Raw genomic sequence first — 22,354 nt, forward strand, 5'->3', positions numbered from 1 at the left:
GGAAATGTGTAGATAATTGTGGGTATAACAATCTCTAACTCTCAAGTGTATTTTCCAGGGTTTTCTCTCTAAAAAGAACTCACTATAATTTGTGGGTAGTGAGGGTATATATAGTGTGGGTAAAGACTTGGTAAAGCAAAACATAACTTTTTTCCAAACAGAAGGTTTCGTGAGTACTTCGCAGGATGGTCTTTCCTGCGAGACACTCGCAAAAATCTCCAGCCTGGTATGACTCTTCATCTTCCAGCCATGTGCTCTACACGTGGCTCTTTTGCGGGTAAGCTTCTCGTGAGACACTCGCGAAATCCACTTGTTCATCCTTTTAAGCTTGAGTCTTCACTTTCTCTCACACTCATCCCTTACAATTGAAAACCCACATACATACAGGAAAATATGATGGAAGAAATTACAATCAAATTTGGTACAGAATTTAAGCCAACACAAAATAGTTGTAAATTACAACTTTACAAAAGCGGTACCTAATATGATTTTATTTAAAATGGATGCATTTCATGTTTTAGTTTTAAAGTTATAAACCTAAACTAGTTGCGGATCCATGCATAGCACGGAAGAATTTCATATAATTATTTTTTTGAATTCACTATGGTCAATATCTAACTTGTTTCTTTTATTTTTTATTTTTTGAAAAATGATTTTAACTTTACTTCTCTAGTTCTCATACAACAACTTCAATAAGCGTTTCGATGTAAGAGATCTTGCCATGAATTGTAACAAATATGAGTTAACTATGGTATTGAAAAAACATTTATAAAAATTACATCATAGATAAAACACTGTAGCATGGAGTGAGAACAACAAAAAGGGACCGACGAGAATAATATAAGATGGGGTCAATAAGATTAGTACAACCCAAAAATTCTTATATGGGTTACACCGTTGACTATATCTTAAACATTCCCTAATGAGGACAGAGTCAAGATATATGCATGGGTTCTTCAATTATTTCAATGTTAAATATACTATGAAAGTAAGGTTATTTTGTGGTTCGGCCCAACACGAAAACTGCACAATGGCATTGAAGTGGTCCAATTTGATTGCTTTTCAAATGTGTACAGACAAGTCCTGGTTAAAGAATGTTTCAGCAATTAAACAAGAAATTGAGAACTCTGTAAGAATTACTTACATGCTCCGTTTGTGAAAAACTTAGACAGGTTCACTGACTCCTCTCTATAAATAGGCATATCCCCATATACTTTGTTCCCATCCCTCACCCAAGCAAGAATACGCAGAGTACTATACCATAAGATAGAGATAACATAACCTCGAACACGATGAAAGGTGTTCCTTACCTCGTTACTGTTGCCATTTTGGCTTTGGCCTTTACCCTTGCTTCTGCCCATGACCCTAGTCCTTTGCAAGACTTTTGTGTCGCAATTAACAACACCGATTCTGCTGGTATGTACATGCACTCTCCTTTCTTTATTTTTATTTTGATGAACTGCAAATCTACATGCTCTCTTATTATTAGCAGTACGTAGTAGTGTTATCATCACCTACGTTTTATCCAGATCATTATAATGAAGTTCTACACATTAATAAAATTATTATCATCACCTACGTTATATCATCCACAATAGATTTTTTTTCTCCTACATGACAAGTTATTTTCCATTATTACAGAACTGTCTTCTTTTTGACAATAACAAACTTTTCTGAAAGTTCAAATAGTGTAAAAACACCCTTGAACGTTTAGACCCCCAGTTTACAAATTAACCAATTCAAGTTTTATGTCAAACAACTAGTGTACGGAAAATGAACAAAAACTATAAAACAGAATTGGAAAACAATCTAAGTCAATTTAAAATCACAACCCACAGCAGATAACAAAAGGCAAAGATAAAAGGGAAGGAAGATGCAAACACAAGACAACACGCGATGTGTTATCGAAGAGGAAACCGAAGCCCTCGGCGTAAAACCTCTCCGCCACCCTCCAAGTGGTAAGTAATCCACTAGAAAATGTAGTTGGGATACATGGACAGCAATAGACCCTCCAAGCCTAATCTACCCAGTGCACCTAAGCCCTCCAAGCTTCTTGCTCCAACGAGATTGTGCCAAACCTATTTCTTTTCTAGCTTCCCGGATTCCGCTACTTGACCATAGCATCAACCAATGTAAATTGGTTCCTTCCTAACTACTTCTCAGAACACCAAACAGCCCTCTCACAGTAATGGATATGGTGAGAAAAAGTTTTGGTAAAATGCCTCTCAATGGTTTAACAATGGAGAGGAAGAGGGTTGAGGAATTTGAAGAGACTCTTATGTAAAGATTGTAAATGAATCAATCTTGTTTTACTCTAGGGTTTCTCTCTCAAAATTCTCTCTGGAAGCTCTCATTCTTTTGTGGGTATAAGGGGTATTTATACTGGGGTGAGAAAAGAATATGAAACGTTAGGTTTTTCAAAACAGGGGTGGCTCGCGGCTTGGTCTCGCGGCTTGACTGAGTCGCGAGATCTAGCCGCGCAATAATAAAACAGCCAGTTGTCCTATTTTGTCCTGTAGTGCTCCAGCTAGTATAACACTTTAACTTCTGGCATGCTTGGCACGTGTGCTGCTTCTGGCAGCTTACAGCTGCGAGTCACCCGCGAGATCCAACCACGAGACTCTATTTTCTTGCATACTCTTGAGCATTCAACACTCTATCTCACTCACTATCCTTACAACAAACCCACCTAAATACAGGGTTACTAATTGCTGAAATACAAGCAAATTTAGCACGGAATAAAGCCAACAAGATGGTTGATTAAATTCAACCTTACATTTTCTTTGTGTAGTATTTGTGAATGGAAAATTTTGCAAGAACCCAGCAACTGTCACAGCCAATGATTTTTTCTTTCCCGAACTCAATATTCCTGGAAACATAGCTGCAAGTAAACTCGAATCAAGTGTCAATCTTGTGAACGTCGATAAATTACCAGGCCTTAACACTCTAGGCATATCTTTGGCTCGTCTTGACTTTGCACCATATGGCCTGAATCCTCCTCACATTCACCCACGTGGCACTGAACTTTTGGTAGTTATGGAGGGTACTTTATTGCTTGGATTTGTCACATCCAACCCAAACAAACTCTTTACCAAAGTTCTAAATAAGGGAGATGTCTTTGTATTCCCAATTGGTCTCATTCACTTCCAATTCAACATAGGACAAACCAATGTTGTTGCATTTGCCGGTCTCAGCAGTCAAAATCCTGGGTTGATCACCATAGCAAATGCGGTTTTTGGATCTAATCCTCCAATCAATCTTGATGTTCTCACCAAGGCCTTCCAATTGGACAAGAATGTAGTTGATTATCTTCAAAAACAATTCTAGTCAAGCCACAGTTAGTAAAAATATTTGTAATAGGAATGAAGAACCATTACAAAGTAGAGTTTGAACAAAGTATGGCATGATTCTTATATGTAATGCCTTAAAAATAATTATTATCAAATAAAATTTTCATATGATTTTTTTCTGTCATGGTGTCGAATTAAATAAAGTGCAATTAGTGCATTACTAAATCTTGAGTACACATTGGATCCACAATGATTGAAATCACAAGCACCTAATACAATAGTTATATTAAAAATAGATGGCCAACCACCGCACACCCTTGGTGCGATGGTCACTCCACAAGTATAAATGCTTGTGGGGTGTGGGGGGAAATGGCTAGAGTTCAAGTCTTCAGGAGGGAGTTTCATACACATATACACTTAGATTAGACTAGAGTAGAATTTCTATCTTGTATTAAAAAAAAAAAAAAAGATGGCCAAATTGTGGGCTCAATAACACTAATCTATGTTGAAAAAAAGTCCTCTAGGTAATTAGGGGAAGAAGTTGAGAAACATAATACTTTTTTATCTTTTTATTTTGGATAATTCAACAGTATGGGTGGAGAGATTCGAACCCTAGATGTTTCCGCTAGAAACACTAGAAGGTGAACCAATTGTGCCACAAAGCTCTTGGTGAGAAATGTAATACTTAAGCGGTTAAATATGATTATTTGTGAAATTACACAAAAGTCCCAAAGTTTATATCTTATTTCAAATTAGGTATGTTTGGAAAATTTAGACCCTTGATTGATTTTACTGCAAAATTAATCAACTTGTTAAATTAACTAGTTTTGAAGTCATATTGATTTCTAGGTTAGTTACCATAGTAGTAACATAGACCATTTGGAAAAGAATAAACAAACAAACAGCACATCATATGGTGACGCAATGGAAAATCGATGGAAAAATTATTCCAAAGGAAAAACCATGGTGAAAGTTGCGAAACCCTAAGAAGAAATCCACTAATAGAACTGAAAAACTTACAATTAATTGAAATAAACCCATGTTCCTGATTGCTACCATCATTAGTAACTTACTCATGTCACCACATGTAGCTTGAACTTGATTAGACTCTTTTATTTTGAATTCCTTCACATGAAGAATCCAGTTGGCAACTTCAAGTACCAATTTGAAGATTCTTCGGAACAAGTTGACTATGTAGGCTTTGTGGCTTCAGACTTGATATGCACTATTGCAACAACACACCGCATTTGATTGTTCTCTATTTGCTTCTAAACTCATCGTTTGAATAGGTAGAGGCCGGGGTTTTCTCTTTAAATACCTTAGGGTTTCTACCGCTACAACTTTGTGAAAAGTCTGGGTCTTTATATATGCTCTTTAATTAGGGTCATGAAAACCTACGTCTACAGTTGACTTAAAATAAAACACATCACAAAAAAAAAAAAAAAAAAAAAAAAAAAAAAAAAAAAAAACCTAAATTTGCAATTCTTGATCGACTGACTACTCTAGAGCTTTCATTCGAGCTTGTCTCAATTGATCAAAAAGATATCAAGCTTGATGTCGAGATTCCAGAAATTTCTTTTCCTACAACTGATTTTAGGTCTCTATCTTGGAAAATAAAAAAAAAAAAAAAAAAAAAAAAAAAAAAACACATCATAACTGTACAAGATTCAAAGCTTCGTTCATAGTTTGCCAACAGTCAATCTATTGATCCAAACAAGATTTAAGTTTCTAATTATGTCAATTAAAGTTCCAAACTTATAGAGTTTTTTTTTTCCTTCAATTTGAATCCCCTTGTCCATCCCTGTTATTCATTTATGTTATTCTAGATAGTAATAGAGTAGTAAAAAATTGAAAATTGTTGAAATTTATTTATTTTTTGTTTTATTTTAGTCAATTTTGATATTCTAGCAATCATATTCTCCCTTTAAACAAAATTTTCTCAATCTAAACAAAGCGTTTTCTCACTGTTCAATGATAGAAAAAATCGATCTATAACAAAGCCTTAGGTGAAACATAGAGTTTAACTTTAATCAATAGTTTTGTGCTTTTATATGTTCTGTTATTGCTCAGAATTTCAAAAATGAATTACGGAGATTGAATTTGGCCCCTTAAATTGAAACAATTAAAAACTTTTGGTCTTTAATTGATTAAATTAAAAACTTTAGATCTAAAATGAAACATGGTAAATTCTGTAAGATTAAATACCCTCATCAATTTTTATCTAGTTTTCCCTTTTTATTTTGTATATACTACACTAACTGTTTAATTGAATCGAAAGCTACTTAAAAAAAAGGTTGAAAGTTGAACAAATCATTATGAAAAAGCATTATATACTTCTCGTTTCTACCATGCATGATTATGTGATACTAATGGTCTGTTTGGATTGAGGTGGAGGAGGAGTAAATTAAAATTGGCTAAAAATTAGCGTATTATTGACCAATTCTATTCTACTTTACCTCCCTCTACTCCCCCTCTATTCCCCTCAAACCAAACAGACCCTGATGGAGAAAGTATTTCATATTGTTGCAGGGGCTATCTGTGGCAACCAAACGAGTTGTGGCTAAATTCAGGCTTTATTGATGCTTTCATATCAATCGATGGTGTAAGACTCAAGAAGCTGTATATGAAACGAACTTACCTATTGAGATAATGGAAATTTTAATATCAATTTGTTGTGGAGAGTCTGGAGACTATGGAATTGTTTATAGTCCATTTAATTATGCAACGTAGAAACAGAATATATAATTATATAGAGAACACAAAGATATGGTATATTTATGCCATGGACAATAACAAAAATAAAATAAAAAATTTGAGAGAGTTTCAACTTTTGGTTGTAGGTTTGCTCCTGATGATTCAATCATTAGATTAAAGCATCAATCGGTTTTTGGTATAGGCGATGATCAAATATCAGATTTCTTATTTAAATACAAGAGACATTTTACCAGTTGAACTAACTGAAACCTAAAAAAATAAAATATAAAAATAAATAAAACTAAATAGCTACAACGAGATACAAAGAGAGAGAGAGAAATTTAAATTCTAGACGTCTTGAACTAAAAAACTCTTGGGTACAACATAGAGAAGAATTTCATATAATTATATTTTTGAATTCACTGTGGTTAATGTCTACTTTTTTTAAAAAAAAATTTTTTGGGTATAATATATATATATATATATATATATTTTTTTTAATGGGAAACCACACAATATTTTATTCATAATTAGAAATGGAAAGTACATCATGCATGCAAGCATGCTGAATACACGTTGGGCTTTCCTCAAGCCAAACAACCAAGTCATTCACGTTAACAGCGTGCTGAGCCAGTATGTGGGCAGGGGTATTCCCTTGTCTTTTGGTATGGGAAAAGTCAAAAGTACAAAAATCTTGAGCGCACTTTAGGATTCCTGTGACAACATTCTGGACCGAAGGAACAGTTTCTTTCAGGCCGTGGATAGCATTACATATTATAAGTGAGTCACCCTAAAAAATCACGTCCTTGACTCCGACCTCCTTAGCAAACTTGACCCCTATCTCCATAGACTTAGCCTCTACTTCCAGTGGCCCCAGCGGAGTGTACAGTTTTCTACACAACGCCACTATCACGTGTCCTGCATCATCCCGTACAACCACTCCCACGCCAACTTGCTTCCACCTAGAGAAGACAGCACCATCAACGTTCACCTTATAGCGGCCTGCCAGTGGAGGGACCCACTTCACAACCTGGTTTCGTTCTGCATTAGCCATTGGTTTTTCATTCGCCAACTGAAATTCCTCAAGCAAACAGAGAGAGCTTCTTGTCACTGCTTGTCCACTACGAAGCCTGCTCCCATACCAAAAATCGTTCCTATTTTTCCATATCCCCCAGCTAATCATGACAGTCCGTTCCAAGAGTCTTGGCCGTGATTCCTCCCATTTTTGTAGTTACCATATAACATCCATGTAGTTCCACGAAGGAAGAATCTCAAATGGAAAAGATAGCTTGCAAGAAGACCATACCTCCTTCGCTCATTCACAGAACCAAGATAAGTGGCTTATGGACTCCACCTGTTTCCCACAGGCATCACATATGCTTTCTTTTGTGATATTCCTCCTCCATAAATTTTCCTTCGTAGCAAGGATGTTTCTACACGCTTTCCACGCAAAGTGCTTGACCTTGTTTGGTACGTTCATCTGCCATAGTCTCCTCCAGGTCTGTTTCATTGTTGAATGGTTTGAGCCTTCCACCATCAATTTATCCCCTTGGACCTCCTGTGCCAGTCTATATGCACTTTTTACCGTGAACCTCCCGTTTTTGTTTTCGGCCCATATCATTCTATCCCTCACCCCGGTGGTGCTCAAGGGTATACTTAGGATTGCATCGACATCCTGAGGCAGAAAACTTTGGCAGACAAGGGCTCTCTTCCATTCCTTGCTATCTTCGTCGATGAGGTCATTGACCCACTGAAATTGCTCTGGTGTTCTCTCCGACGTAATGACTTTGTAAGTGCTTGGACTTGGTATCCATTTGTCTCTCCAGATCTTAACCATTTTACCGTCACCCACCTGCCACCTCACACCACGTTGCACTAGATGTTGGGCTGCCATGATGCTCCTCTATGCATATAAAGGTTGACATCCCATACTAGCTTCGACAAAATCACAGCTTGTGAAGTATTTTGCCTTGTAGACCCTGTAGAACAGTGAGGAAGAGTTGGTTTGGAGTCGCCACCCCTGTTTTGCCAACAGAGCAAAGTTAAAAAGTCGCAAATCTGGAACACCCATGCCACCCCTCTCCTTTGGCAGGCATATTTTTTTCCCAACTCAGCCATGCAAGTTTCTTTTCATTCTTTACTTAACCCCACCAAAATTGCCTAACCATTCCAGTCAACTCCTCACATAGTGTATTAGGGAGCTTAAAGCAACTCATTGTGTAGGAAGGGACTGCTTATGCTACCGCTTTGATCAGTACCTCATTTCCAACATTTAACAGTAATTTTTCCTTCCACCCCGTTAGCTTGTTTGCCACCCTTTGCTTTAATTGTGCAAATGTGTTTCGTTTAGATTTCCCCACCAGTGAAGGCAGACCCAGATAGGATTCATGTGGCTTGATGACCTGTGCTCCAAACAGGGCCTTTACTGCTTCCTTAGTGTCATGGTCAGTGTTAGGGCTGAAACAGAGAGAGGTCTTACTTCGGTTGAGTTGTTGCCCAAACGACTCCTCATATACTTGGAGCACACGCTGAATTTCCTCTCCTTCCCTGACTGTGGCTCTTCCAAATATCAAGCTATCGTCGGCGAAAAAAAGATGGGAGATAGTGGGTCCCCTAGCTGAGGCAACCACCCCTTTGAGAGACTTGTTCTGGATAGCCTTATGCAACAGTGTCGATAGTCCTTTAGCACAAATGAGAAATAAGTAGGGTGATAAAGGGTCCCCTTGTCTCAGCCCTCGTGTCGGGACAATGTGACCGCTTGGCTGCCCGTTAATTCGCACTGCATATGTCACTGAAGAGACACATTTCATCACTAGGCTGATCCACCTTTCATGAAACCCTAGTTTTACCATGATTTGTCGAAGACATCCCCACTCCACCCGGTCATATGCCTTACTCATATCTAATTTCAGGGTCATCTCTCCGTTTTTTCCTTTTTTCTCCGTTTTTTCCTTTCTTCCTCCTGTTGATATGGTTCACTAATTCATGAGCCACCAAGACATTGTTTGTGATGAGCCTCTCAGACACAAAAGCGCTTTGATTTTCGCATATAATGTCCTGCAAGACCAGTTTAAGGCGGTTTGCCACTGCCTTTGAGGCAAGCTTGTAGGTCATGTTGCATAGGCTGATTGGCCTATAATCCGTTACATACTCCGGGTTTTTCATTTTAGGGATAAGTACAATATGCGTTTCATGGAACTTAGGAGGAGCTACACCGTTGTTAAGAAAGTCTAACACTGTTTTTATAACAATTGGACTCACATTAGACCAAAAATGCTGGTAAAAGATGGGGGGCATACCGTCTGGGCCAGGTGTCTTCAGTGGGTGCATTTGCTTCAGAGCTTTTTCCATGTCATGAGCACGAAATTCCTGTAGAAGTAAGGTATTCATCCTATCCGTCGCCTTTACCTGGATGGCTTCAATCAACTCTATACTGACTTCAACCTGGGATGACGTAAATAACTGTGTAAAATACTCCACAAAGGTTCTGCCCATAATTTCCTCATCCTCCTGCCAGACATTATTAGAACCCTTGATCCTGGAAATGGTGTTCCGTTGGTGTCTGTTAGATGCCTTGGTGTGAAAAAATGATGTGTTACGGTCACCCGACTTCAGCCAGCTGTTCCTTGATCTTTACTGCCACATGTCCTCTTCTGCCAAGAGCATCCTATTCAGCTCCATCTTTGTTTCTTGAATCTCCTCCATAACGTTAATACTGCTTTTCCTACCCTCCAAAGCCTGGAGTTTTTCCTACCTACATGGCCAAAAGTATTCCTGTTCCACACCGTTAGAGACTGCCTGCACTCCTCCAAGCATTGAGAAAACGGGTGCTAGCCCCTCATATTCATATCCCATGCCTCAGTCACTATCTCCTTGCACCCTTCATTTCTCAGCCACATTGACTTAAACCTGAATAGCTTCGTTCGTCGGTTTCTCTGCTGTCTATCATGGTGGGCCTTCAAAACTAACATACAATGATCCGCTGTGGAAGCTGCTACATGATGCAGACCCACATTTGGGAACATAACAGACCAGTTTGTGGACGCCAGAGCTCTGTCAAGTCTCTCTCTAATCCATGCACGAGCCCCCAGTCTCCTGTACCAGGTGAAATCTGGCCCAGTATAACCTATATCTCTCAGGTTGCATCGATTGACCGCTTCACGAAATTCCTCATTTGCCACCCCGGATGAATATTCCCACCTTCCTTCTCCCTCCCATGCATTATCTCATAAAAGTCCCCCATACAAATCCATGGTAAGTCACTTCTAGTGCTTAGCTCTTCTAGCAGTCTCCAAGATTCCTCATGTTTATTCGTTTCTGGGTGGCCGTAGAAACCAGTAAATCTCCACTTTTTGTTACCTTGTTCTTCAGTAACAATCGCATTGATATGTCGAGGTGAATAGGTTTGGACGTCCACTTTCATCAAACATTTCCATAGAAGTGCCAAGCCCCCATCATGCCTATCACTAGGTACTACTAGACCCTATTGCCGATCTAGTTTGCGCTTAATACGTGCCATCTCCGACACAACAAACTTGGTTTCCATAAGAAAAACCAAGGTGAGATCTTCCTCCAAAACAATTTTCTAGAGTGCTTCACTGTGCAGGGGTTCCCAAGCCCCCGACAGTTCCAACCAACAGCACTCATTGCTCCCGACGTGGCTGCCTTGCAACCAACACCGATCCAAGGTGTTTTGCCATGATTATTCCCAGAGCCATGACTTCTCCTTCAAGCTTCTATTTCTTTCCATTTTCCTCAATAGCTGAAATATTCTCCAACGGTATTCTTTCCTTCCTTTTAATTCCAACGCCTTTTGATTCCACTTCCATTGACGTATGCTCCTCTTTTTTCTCCCCATGCAACTGACCCCGAGCCCCCACGTCAATATTTTCTTTTCCTATAGAGTTATGTTCCACTCTATTATTTTTTTCCGTGGGCCCCTTCAATATTCTGTTCTTGTTACTCCTTTGAGGCCTTGGATTGTGTTGGCCCATAATTACATTGCCTTCTTTTGTTTCATGGGCCGTGGATATATTAATATTAGAAGGAGTAATATTGGACATACCTGGAGGCCCAATAGTCGAGCCCAAGTCTTCTACAAGTCCAGCCCACATTTCAACCTTCTCTTCCCGCTTTCCACTCTCTTCGTCAACCCTTGAGCTTTGCGCCGAGTTCTGCAGGCCAGCTGCAACTACCGGCACACTTTTCGCACTTGATGGCTTCTCCGAAAACACTGCCTCTCCCTTGATAGCCTCATCTATTTCACGAAGTTGCTTTTCAAAAGCTGCAGCTTGCATATTTTCTAGGATTTGACAAGTCTGGTGCATTGTTAATGGGTCCGAAAGTGCCACGTCGCCCATCACGTGCTTCCTATGTGCTTTCTCGAAACTAGTACCCCTGTGAATTGTTGCCGCTGCCGTCGCCTGGCCTGCCTGCTCCTCCACTTTGCCTGGACAGTCTTCATGTCCATGCGTTTTCCTCCCGCCCCGGTCACCGTTAGTTGCAACGACCATCTGCGGCTTCTGTAGTCGTTCCGGGATAGCGCGCAACCAAGGGCCATATTGTTTTTCTTCAGCTCTGAGAGTTTCGCTACTATGAATCCACAACATGCAATCTCGCTCATTGTGGTCTACCATTCCACACCAGTAGCAAAATATCGGCATGCGTTCGTATTTGAACTCCACCCATGTCGGCGATGGCCCACCGAGGCGAACTAACCTTCCACGACATAACGGTAAGGATATGTTCAAAGCTACTCTGATGCGCAAATGGCTTCCCATGCTAAATCCTTTGTCATCCACATCTAACTTTTCCACTGTCCGCAACGTCCCACCGATCAACAAGCCGGCATCTTTTGTCTGGCACATGGTTGGAAGACCATGGATTTGAACCCAAAAGGATGTTTTGTCAAACTCACTTTTGTCACTGCTTCCCCTTCGTTAAGTTTATGAAGAATCAATAGGTACTTATCAAAAGACCACAGACCCAGCAAAAGCACCCTATCTAGATCCTCCTTGAGGCCGAAATGGAAGAGAGCTTTGTTTTCACCCATATCATGCACCTCAAAACTTTTCTCAGTTCTCCAAACCGTCCTTAACACTCTCGCCATTGATTCCAAGTTCACCCGTCTCTTTGTGCAGAACTTTCCGGCCAGTACGTGACCTTGCTCCCTTGCTATCGATGCCAAGTTCACCTCATTTCCTTCCCTTTCTGATAGTTTTAATCAGCACATTGATTCACGATCTCCTCCATGCGTACTGGTGTTATGGTAGAAGGCAATCTATTTGAAAGTGTTCTACCGCCTAAATGGAGAGAAGTGTTTGCCCAAGCGGCAAGCCTAGGTTTCACCTCAAGGCTTTCAAGGAAAACCTAGAGAGAAAAAGACTTGAAAAAAATTTGGTATAATATTTTTAAGTTTACTTCTCATACAACAATTTCAACAAGCGTTTCGATGTAAGAAATCTTGCCATGCATGAATTGTAACAAATATGAGTTAACTTTAGTATTGACCAAACATTCTTAAGAATTACATATCATATGAGTCAAAATAAATAAATAAATAAATAAATTACATCATAGATAGAACACCATAGCATGAAGTGAGAACAACAAAAAGAGACCGACAAGAATAATATACCACATGCCTCGGTAGTCAGATGCCTTCGAAGTTATTGGTTCTAGAAAACCAATAAGATTATTTCAACCCAAGTATATATACTTAATTATATGGGTCACACCGTTGACTATATCTTAAACATTCCCTAATGAGGACAGAGTCAAGATATATGCATGGGTTATGGGTAATGGGTGCTCTAGAACCAATAAGATTATTTCAACCCAAGTATATATACTTAATTATATGGGTCACACCGTTGACTATATCTTAAACATTCCCTAATGAGGACAAAGTCAAGATATATGCATGGGTTATGGGTAATGGGTGCTTCAATTATTTCAATTTTTTTTTTTTTTTTTTTTTTTTTTTTTTGTTGAGAAACTAATTATTTCAACGTAAGGATAATTTGTGCAACACGAAAACTGCACAATGGTATTGAAGTGGTCCAATTTGATTGCTTGTCTAATGTGTACAGACTAGTAGTGGTAGAATGGTTCATCCATTACACAAAAAATTGAGAATGGTTGAAGAATTACTAATTCTTATATGCTCCATTTGTGAAAAACAAAGACCAGTTCACTGACTCCTATCTATAAATAGACAAATACCCATATGCTATATTCCCATCCCTCACCCAAGCAAGAATACGCAGAGTACTAGTTATACCATAAGATAGAGATAACATAACCTCAAAAAATGATGAAAGGTGTTCCTTACCTTGTTACTGTGGCCATTTTGGCTTTGGCATTTTCTCTTACTTCTGCTTATGACCCTAGTCCTTTGCAAGACTTTTGTGTCGCAATTAACAACACTGATTCTGCTGGTACGTACATGCTCTCTTTGGGGTTTTTTTTTTCGTTTTTTTTTTTTTTTTTTTTTTTTTTTTTTTTTTTTTTTTTTTTTGGTGTTGTTGTTGTTGTTGATAAACTGCAAATCTACTTGCCCGCTCAGTGGCGATGCCACGTACAGCTCAGGGTGTTCCCAAGAACATCCTAACCTGAAAATTTTTTTTAAAAAAATAATATTTAATCTGTATTAGGAACACCCCCAAATTTAAATAAATAAAAAAAATTATCTGTTCAACTTTCAAGCAAAAAAAGAAAATTGTGACAGAGCCAAGCCCATGGCAAGCCAAGCCCACAGCGAGCCCAACAGAGCAAACCCACCCACGGATTCTCAAAAAAAAGAAAGAAAAGAAAACCAACACAGAGAATTAGAAATCAAACCCATGGTCATGTCACTGGCAAAAAAAGTAGAGAAAACCAAACCCCAATATAGTCTAGAGTAAAAGCAAAACAAACTCCAAGATAGAGGTGTTTATCAAAAAAAAAAAAAAAAAAACCCAATACAAAGCCTCTATACCAAAACCAAACCAAAAAAACCCCAATACTTGCTCGTCGTCGCAGTAGCTCACTCGTCATCGTCATCGCCATAGCTCGCTCCTCGTCGTTGTCATCACTCACTCGCTCGCCCCTCGTCGTCGTCGTTCGTCGCTTGTCGCTCGCCCCTCATCGCAGATCGCAAATTGCTTTGCTCCGGTGCTCGGTGCTCCCTCCCTCAAGGTATTTCTCTCTCTTTTTCTCTCTGACTCTCTCTCAGTCTCTCTCTCTTTATCTCACTAAAAGTCTGAAATGAAAACTAAATTAATGAATGTTCTCTCTTTATTCTTGAAGAGTCTAAGTGTCTAACTCATCAACTCTCTCTCTCTCTCTCTCTCTGATTGGCTGGCCGAATGAATGAGCTTTATTTATATTTTGCTTTTTGCCTGTTTTTTGTGTTTTTGAATTTGGCTTTATCTTATCCGTTGGTGTTGGTCAATGTGTGTTGGTGTTGGTGTTGGTGAGATATTAATTGTCTTTTAGTATAATGTGTATTGTGATTTGTGATTGTGAAAGTTTCTGATTGGCAAGCTATTGTGATTGGGGCATCAAGCATGAGGCTTGTGCTTGTCTGTTGAGTGGAGTGGGGATAGATGGGTTGTTGGGCACATGGGGCTGGGTAAACAATAATTAAAGCAGCGTAATGTGCTGCACATTACACTGCTTTAATTATTGTGTTGCACATGGGATGTGTTACACTGCTTTATGTTCGGCTCTTTTAGTGTAATGTGCACAAGGGGCTAAACAATATAACAAATTAAAGAAGTATAATTAATGACAAACAAATTAAAGCAATATAGTTTATTGTTACACTAAACATCTATAATTAAAGCTGTATAATTAACCAATACATTATAAAAGACAAATAAATTAAATTATTATGTTAGGCTAAATAATAATTAATAATTTTATAATTAATGAAATAACAATATAACAAATTATAGTTTATAAAAGACAAACAAATTAATGAAACAACTAAACAATAATTAATAATTTTATTAATATTTCAAATGAACTTATAGTTTATTGTTTATTCTTTTGCTAGAATTATGGACAAATATTTGATAAAAAAACCACGTACCCAAGATTCATCTCCTATGCAAGATTCATCTCATGTGCAAGATTCATTTCCTATGCAAGATTCATCTTCATCTTCTAAGCGAATTCGTGTTGACTTTAACTTAGAAAATCTTTCTTCAGATCCTGGGCTACCATGAAAGATATCATCTTATCATCCTAATAATCATGATGAAATAAGAAGACATTATTTAACAAAAGGCCCTTGTCAACCTGTTCTTCATGACTACCCTATATCATATTTTTCTGAAAAGCCTCATCGATTTAGATCTGAATGGTATGTAAATAGAAAGTGGTTGGAATATAGTATAGACAAGGATGTGGCATTTTGTTTTTATTGCTACCTATTTGGGCGGCAAGATGTTGGTAAACAAGGAGGAGTTGAGACTTTTGTAACGAAGGGATTCAAAGTTCGGAATCAACTTGTGAAGTTAGATTCCCATGTTGGAGGAGTTAATAGTGCTCATAACCAAGTTGTCAAGAAGAGTGAAGATCTACTGAAGGAAAAGCAACACATTCAAAGTGTTTTGGTTAAACAATCAAATAAAGATAAACTTGATTATCGGGTTCAATTAAATGCAATAATTGATTGCATAAGATTCCTTTTATGCCGGGGATTAGCTTTTCGTGGTCATGATGAATCTCAAGGTTCAAGTGATAAAGGAAATTTTCTTGAGCTTCTACAATTTTTGGGGGATCACAATAAATCTATCAATGAAGTGTTGCAAACAGCTCTGAAAAATTACAAGCTTACCCACTCAGATATTCAAAAAGACATTGTGAATGCAATTGCACGTGAAACATCCAAAGCCATCATCAAGGATCTTGACAATGGGTTCTTTTCAATATTAGTTGATAAGTCACATGATATCTTAGTGAAAGAACAAATGTCTCTCGTTCTTCGTTATGTGAACAAAAAATGAATTATTATAGAGTGGTTCCTTGGTATTGTACATGTTGCAAGTACCACTGCTTTGTCACTTAAATGTGCTATTGAATGTTTACTTTGTGAACATAATTTGAGTTTGTCAAATCTATGTGGGCAAGGTTATGACGGCGTTAGTAATATGTAAGATGATATCAATGGTCTCAAAACTGTAATTTTGAAAGAGAATAAGTCAGCATTTTATGTCCATTGTTTTGCTCATCAACTTCAATTGACACTTGTTGCCGTTGTTAAAAATCACATTAACATTGTTAAATTTTTTTATGTGGTTAGTAATTTAGTAATTGTTGTTGGAGGCTCTTGTAAGAGATAAGATGCTCTTCGAGATGCACAATTTGCCAAAATTAAAGAAGATTTAGAGAATGGTGTACGTAGAAGTGGGCAAGGTTTGAATCACGAGACAAATCATAAACGCCTTGGTGATACACGTTGGGGATCATATTATGGGACTATTCTCAACTTGATTTGGATGTTCTCTGCTGTTATTGATGTACTTGAAATTATTGAAGAAGATGGCCTCTCCGACCAAAAAGTTGAAGCTCGATCTATTATGAGGTCAATTTTATCTTTTGAATTTGTCTTTGCTCTACACTTGATGAAAAACATTTTAGGGATCACAAATGAGTTGTCAATAGCATTGCAAAAAAAAAAAAAAAATCAGGATATAGTAAATGAAAGTTCAATATGTGTATAAAACACCCTTGAACGTTTAGACCTCCAATAATAAAATTACCAATTCAAGCTTTATGACAAACAATAAGTGTGCGGAAAATGAATACAAGTTATAAACAGAATTGGTAAGCAATCTAAGCCAATTAAAATCACATCCACAACAGAAAATAAACGGCAAAGATTAAGGGAAGAGAGATGCAAACACAAGGACAACACATGATGTGTTATCGAAGAGGAAACCGAAGCCCTCGGCGTAAAACCTCTCCGTCGTCCTCCAAGCGGTCAATAATCCACTAGAAAATGTAGTTGGAATACATGAATAGCAATAGACCCTCCAAGCCTAATCTACCCGATGTACCTAAGCCCTCCAAGTTTCTTGCTCCAACGAGGTTGCGCCGAACCTTTTTCTTTTCTAGCTTACCGGATTCCGCTATAATCCATAGCATCCGCCATCCTTGGCATCTTCCAATACTTCCCAAAGATCCAAAAACACTAAACACGCTAAATGGGCGTGGGTAGTGTTTGGATAGAAATCTCCTCTCAATAGGTATGACACTGAGAGAGGAAATGAGAAGAGACTACAAAGATTTCTCTCTAAGAATGAGTAGCTCTCTCTAATTGGGTGGGTGTTTTGAAGAAACCTCTCTTAAGGTTTTTCTTTCTGAATAGCCACTCATGTTTTGTGGGAATGAGGAGTATTTATACTGTGTAAGAATGGAATGCAAAGAGTCAGTTTTTCCAAAACAGGGTTGGCTGGCGACTTGACCTCGTGACTTGACTGAGTTGTGAGTTCAAGCCACGAGCCAACTGAATGGCCAGTTTGGATTTTTGTCCTGTAGTGCTCCAGCTGGCATGACTGTTCAGCTCCTCTGCATGCTCTGCACGTGTGCAACTTTTGGCGGCTTGCAAGTCGCGAGCCTCCCGCGAGATCCAACCGCGAGTCCCTGCTTCATTGCACAATCTTGAGCATTTCTTCACACTCTCTCACACACACTACCCTTACATGATTCCCACCTAAATACAGGGTTTCTAAGTGTTGTATTACAAGCAAATTTGTCACAGAATAAAGCCAACACGTGGTTGATTAAATTCAACCTTACAGTAAATGCTATGGATCTTGTTAAAGTGTCTAAACAACGATTGCAAGTGATGAGAGATGATTGAGATGATGAATGGAAATATTTATTGACTGAAGTGTCTTCATTTTGTACCACACATGATGTTTCTATCTTGAACATGGATGAAATATTTGTAGTTAGTGGGAGGCCGCGACGCAACACTCAACAAAATACAAATTTACATCATTATCGTATTGAGCTATTCTACACAGTTATAGATATGCAACTTCAAGAGCTCAACAATCATTTTTCTGAGGCGAATATCGATTTGCTACTTTATATGGCTTGCTTGAATCCAAGTAATTCATTTGTGGCTTTCGATAAGGAAAAGTTGATACGTCTAGCTAAGTTCTATCCCTCTGATTTTCTTGGGATAGATATTTTGGCACTTGACTCTCAACTGTAGAATTACATTTTTGATATGCACAACAACAACTTCTTTTTAGAGCTTCAAGGAGTTAGTGAACTTGCTGAAAAATTAGTGAGCACAAGGAAGCATGAGACTTATCCCTTAGTCTATTTGCTTGTGAAGTTAGCTTTGACCCTTCTAGTTGCTACTGCAATAGTAGAAAGAAGTTTTTTAGCAATGAAATATATAAAGAATGAACTGCACAATCGAATGGGAGATCAGTGGATGAATGATTGCTTGATTGTGTATATTGAAAAAGATGTAGCTTGTAGCATTGATAATGAGACTATCATGTAACGATTTCAAAATATAAAAACTCGTAGAAGACAATTGTAAACTTTATGTATTTGCGTGTTTTTTGATTGTTGTTGTTACCAATATATAAAATTTTCTTTTTATTAAATTGTGTAATTTATGCTTGTTGAGGAATAACCTGACAAAATTTCCTGGAGTCGCCACTGTGCCCGCTCATTATTTTTGAAAGCAACCTCAACATCATTTAATTAGAAATAGAATCCAAATACAAGGCCTCTAAAGCTGGGGGTGGAGAATCTTCCAACCAAACAAAATCCTCACCTAAATGCTTAGCATAGCGAGCTAAAGAATGGGCTACCCCATTTGCACTACGACAAATACTACTAAACTCCACATGTCGCAAACCTCCATTTGCTCGCTCATTATTAGCAGTACGTTGTAGTGCTATTATCACCTACATTATTTTGAGATAGTTTTAATGAAGTTCCACACATTGATGAAATTATCATCATCACCTACATTATATCATCTAAATTAGTTTTTTTTTTTTTTTCACTATATGACATGTTATTGTCCATTGTTACAAAACTGTCTTCTTTGCAACAGTAACAAAGTTTTCTTTGTGTAGTATTTGTAAATGGAAAATTTTGCGAGGACCCAGCATATGTTACAACAAACGATTTTTTCTTTCCCGGACTCAATATTCTTGGAAACACAGCTGCAAATAAACTTGGATCAAGTGTCAATCTTGTGAACGTCGATAAATTACCAGGTCTCAATACTCTTCGCATATCTTTGGCTTGTCTCGACTTTGCCCCATATGGCTTGAATCCTCCTCAGATTCACCCACGTGGCACTGAGCTTTTGGTAGTCATGGAGGGTACTTTCTTGGTTGGATTTGTAACATCCAACCCAAACAAACTCTTTACCAAAGTTCTAAACAAGGGAGATGTCTTTGTATTCCCGATTGGTCTCATTCACTTCCAATTCAACATAGGGCAAACCAATGCTATTGCATTTGCTAGTCTCAGAGTCAAAATCCTGGGTTGATCACCATAGCAAACGCGGTCTTTGGATCTAATCCTCCAATCAATACTGATGTTCTTGCTAAGGTCTTCCAGTTGGACAAGAATGTTGTTGATTATCTTCAAAAACAATTCTAGTCAAATAGCAATTGGTAAAATTATTTGTAATAGGAATGATGACCATTACAATTCTAGTAGTCGATTTGGTCCCTATTATTTTCAACACTTATAGTCAATTTAGTCTTTTCCGTTATTTCACTAACGAAATATGCCTACGTGGCAAACGGATTGTACACTTGACACACTTAAGTTTAAGTGGCAAATAAAATAATATTAAACAAATTTATATCACATTTAAATAATGCTATGTCAGCACAATTTTTTTAAAAACAAAAAACAAAAATTAATTTCTTAATTTTAAAGGAGAAAAGAAAAGAAAATTTGAACAAAAAAGAAAAATAATATTTCATAAAAAAAAAATCACAAACACAAAAAATAAAATAAAGAACAGAAGAACTTGAACCCAAAAGAACAATGAACCCAAAAAAATTAATTTCTTAAATTAAAATTAAAATTAGAATTGAAGATTTGAGGTCAAAAAGTATCAACTTTATTGGGTTTGCTAGTAACTCATAGCTTCTTGGATTGACTTTGCAAACTATTGTGATTTAAAAAATAAGAAGGAAAAAAGCAAAATTATCCGAAAAGAAATCCGAAGAAACGGTAAAAATCGAAGAGAGCACAAGCCAGATAGCTCAAGTGGGTCCACAAATTTTAGTGGAAATGGTTGATTTTCAAAAAGAAATGTTTGCAATCGATGAAAGAAGTAAGATTTTAAGCAAAACCAAAGCAAGAAAACCCAAATCAAAACAAAATACCCATAGCATGTAGCAAAGTGATGCATCTTTGGCATAACTGAGTTTATTTGCTTAACTTTGTGGACTTGTGCTTTCCCATCTCATAAATTAACAACAAAAAGGTAAGGTTTGGTCAATCTGATGGATGGAGGGATTTAAAACATTGCATCAAATGGTTTTCTTCTTCCTAGTTTATGGTTCAATTTGGCGAGCTGGCTTCTAAGGCAAAGGTTTTGTTTTGCTCTAAGTGGGAATGGGTGAATCAAAAGAGAAAAGAGACGGGGAGAGAGAGAGAGAGAGAGGTATCACCAAATAGCTCATTTAATTGTGACTGGTTTTACTGGCCAACTAAAAAGCTGGTGGGATCACGATTTAAACAATAGTGACAAACTAAATATTTTATCTACTATTAAAAAAGAAGCTGACAGAACTGTAATAATGACAAATAATAACTCGTCACAAGATGTAGTAAATACATTAATATTTGCTATAACTAAACACTTTGTTGGAGACTCCCATCAATATAAATAAATAATATTAGATGTTTTGATCAATTTAAGATGTCCACAATTGTCAGATTTTAGATGGTATAAAGATGTTTTTATTTCTAAAGTCTTAAGTAGAAATGATTGTCAATAGACTTATTGGAAAGAAAATTTTATAGCAAGTTTACCTTATTTCTTTGCACAAAAAGTTAGACTTGACATAGCTAAAAATGATGGAACTATATATTATCCTAATTTAACTTACGGAGCCATAATATCTTAAATTTAAACATGTTTATGGTTATGCAATGATTTAAGATTGAAAAGTCAAATAGAAAAAAAAATGCTAAGAAAGAACTAGGAACCTTTTGTAAGCAATATGAATTTGATCCATTAATTGCTCCATCTAGAAGAAGAAAGAAAGAGAAAACATATATTGATAGATACGAAAGATACAAAAATAAAAGTAGAAAATATTATAAAGATAAATATAAGAAAGAAGAACCTAGAAAACCTTAGAGAAAATGGAAATCGGATAGACAGAATAATCAGAAACAAATTACTTGCTACAAATGTGGTAAAATAGGACATATAAGTAAAAATTGCAGAGTTAAGGCATAGATTAATAAACTTGATTTGATAGACGATATAAAAATTAAATTAATGAATATATTTTTAAATTCAACTGACAGTGAATAAGAAGAGATAGATAATAATATTTATCAAATAGACAATAGTGAAAATTCATCAGAAATAGATAGTTCTTCGAAAGATGAAGAAGTAAAATTGTGTAATTGTAATAACCCTGATAACTGCTATTGTAAAAGGAAAATGAAAATAAGTGTTTTAACCAAGCAAGAAGATTTAATTATGGATCTTATAGATAGATTACCAAATTTACAGGAAAAGAAAGAATATTTACATAAATTAAAAGATTCCCTAATTTTGACAGAAAAAACGGAAACAGATATAAAAGAAGCTAAATTAACTTATAATTTTTCAGAAATCATTGACAGATTTAAACAGAGAAATAAACCTATAACTATACAGGACTTATAGACAGAAATAAATACATTAAAACAAGAACTAAAAGACCTAAAATCAGAAAATTTTACTATAAAAGAAATAACTGAATAGATGATAGCACAAATAATTAATCTGAATGATAGAATTGATCACAAGGATAGACTAAATGTTAATAGAGCAGACCCCTTTTTGATAGATCCCCCTTCCTCAAAAACAATTATTTACTAAAAAAACGAAGAAGAAAACTATAAAGATAATATTTTAGAAAATAATTTCTTAAATCTAATTGACAGGCTTATGTTTTAGAAATGGCATACAGAAATAACTTAGGTAATTAATAAAGAATTTTCATTGACGGTCATTGCTCTTGTTGATTCTGGAGCAGATTTAAATTGTATACAAGAAGGATTAGTACCTTCTAAATATTATAAGAAATCAACAGATAGATTAACCCAAACTAATGGAGATAGATTAAAAATTAATTATAGACTAACTGATGCTCATA

General features: G+C 36.9%; 2 protein-coding genes and 1 pseudogene across 2 annotated transcripts; 2 read left to right on the forward strand and 1 right to left on the reverse strand.

Moving 5' to 3' along the window:
• The first annotated feature begins 1,292 nt into the window (after positions 1 to 1,292).
• Positions 1,293 to 3,327, forward strand: LOC115979572 (germin-like protein subfamily 1 member 7). Its single transcript, XM_031101626.1, has 2 exons — positions 1,293 to 1,416; positions 2,792 to 3,327. The coding sequence occupies exons 1-2, from the start codon at positions 1,293 to 1,295 to the stop codon at positions 3,325 to 3,327; spliced, it is 660 nt and encodes a 219-aa protein (XP_030957486.1).
• A 5,549-nt stretch (positions 3,328 to 8,876) lies between these two features.
• LOC115981058 lies at positions 8,877 to 9,689 on the reverse strand. Its single transcript, XM_031103247.1, has 3 exons — positions 9,622 to 9,689; positions 9,284 to 9,522; positions 8,877 to 9,220 (listed from the first exon to the last, which is right to left on the reverse strand). Exons 1-3 carry the CDS (start codon positions 9,687 to 9,689, stop codon positions 8,877 to 8,879), a joined length of 651 nt encoding a protein of 216 aa, XP_030959107.1.
• A 3,607-nt stretch (positions 9,690 to 13,296) lies between these two features.
• Positions 13,297 to 19,619, forward strand: LOC115981059 (annotated as a pseudogene).
• Positions 19,620 to 22,354: the final 2,735 nt, after the last annotated feature.

The sequence above is a fragment of the Quercus lobata genome, chromosome 3, assembly GCF_001633185.2.
Source record: "Quercus lobata isolate SW786 chromosome 3, ValleyOak3.0 Primary Assembly, whole genome shotgun sequence".
NCBI lineage: Eukaryota > Viridiplantae > Streptophyta > Magnoliopsida > Fagales > Fagaceae > Quercus > Quercus lobata.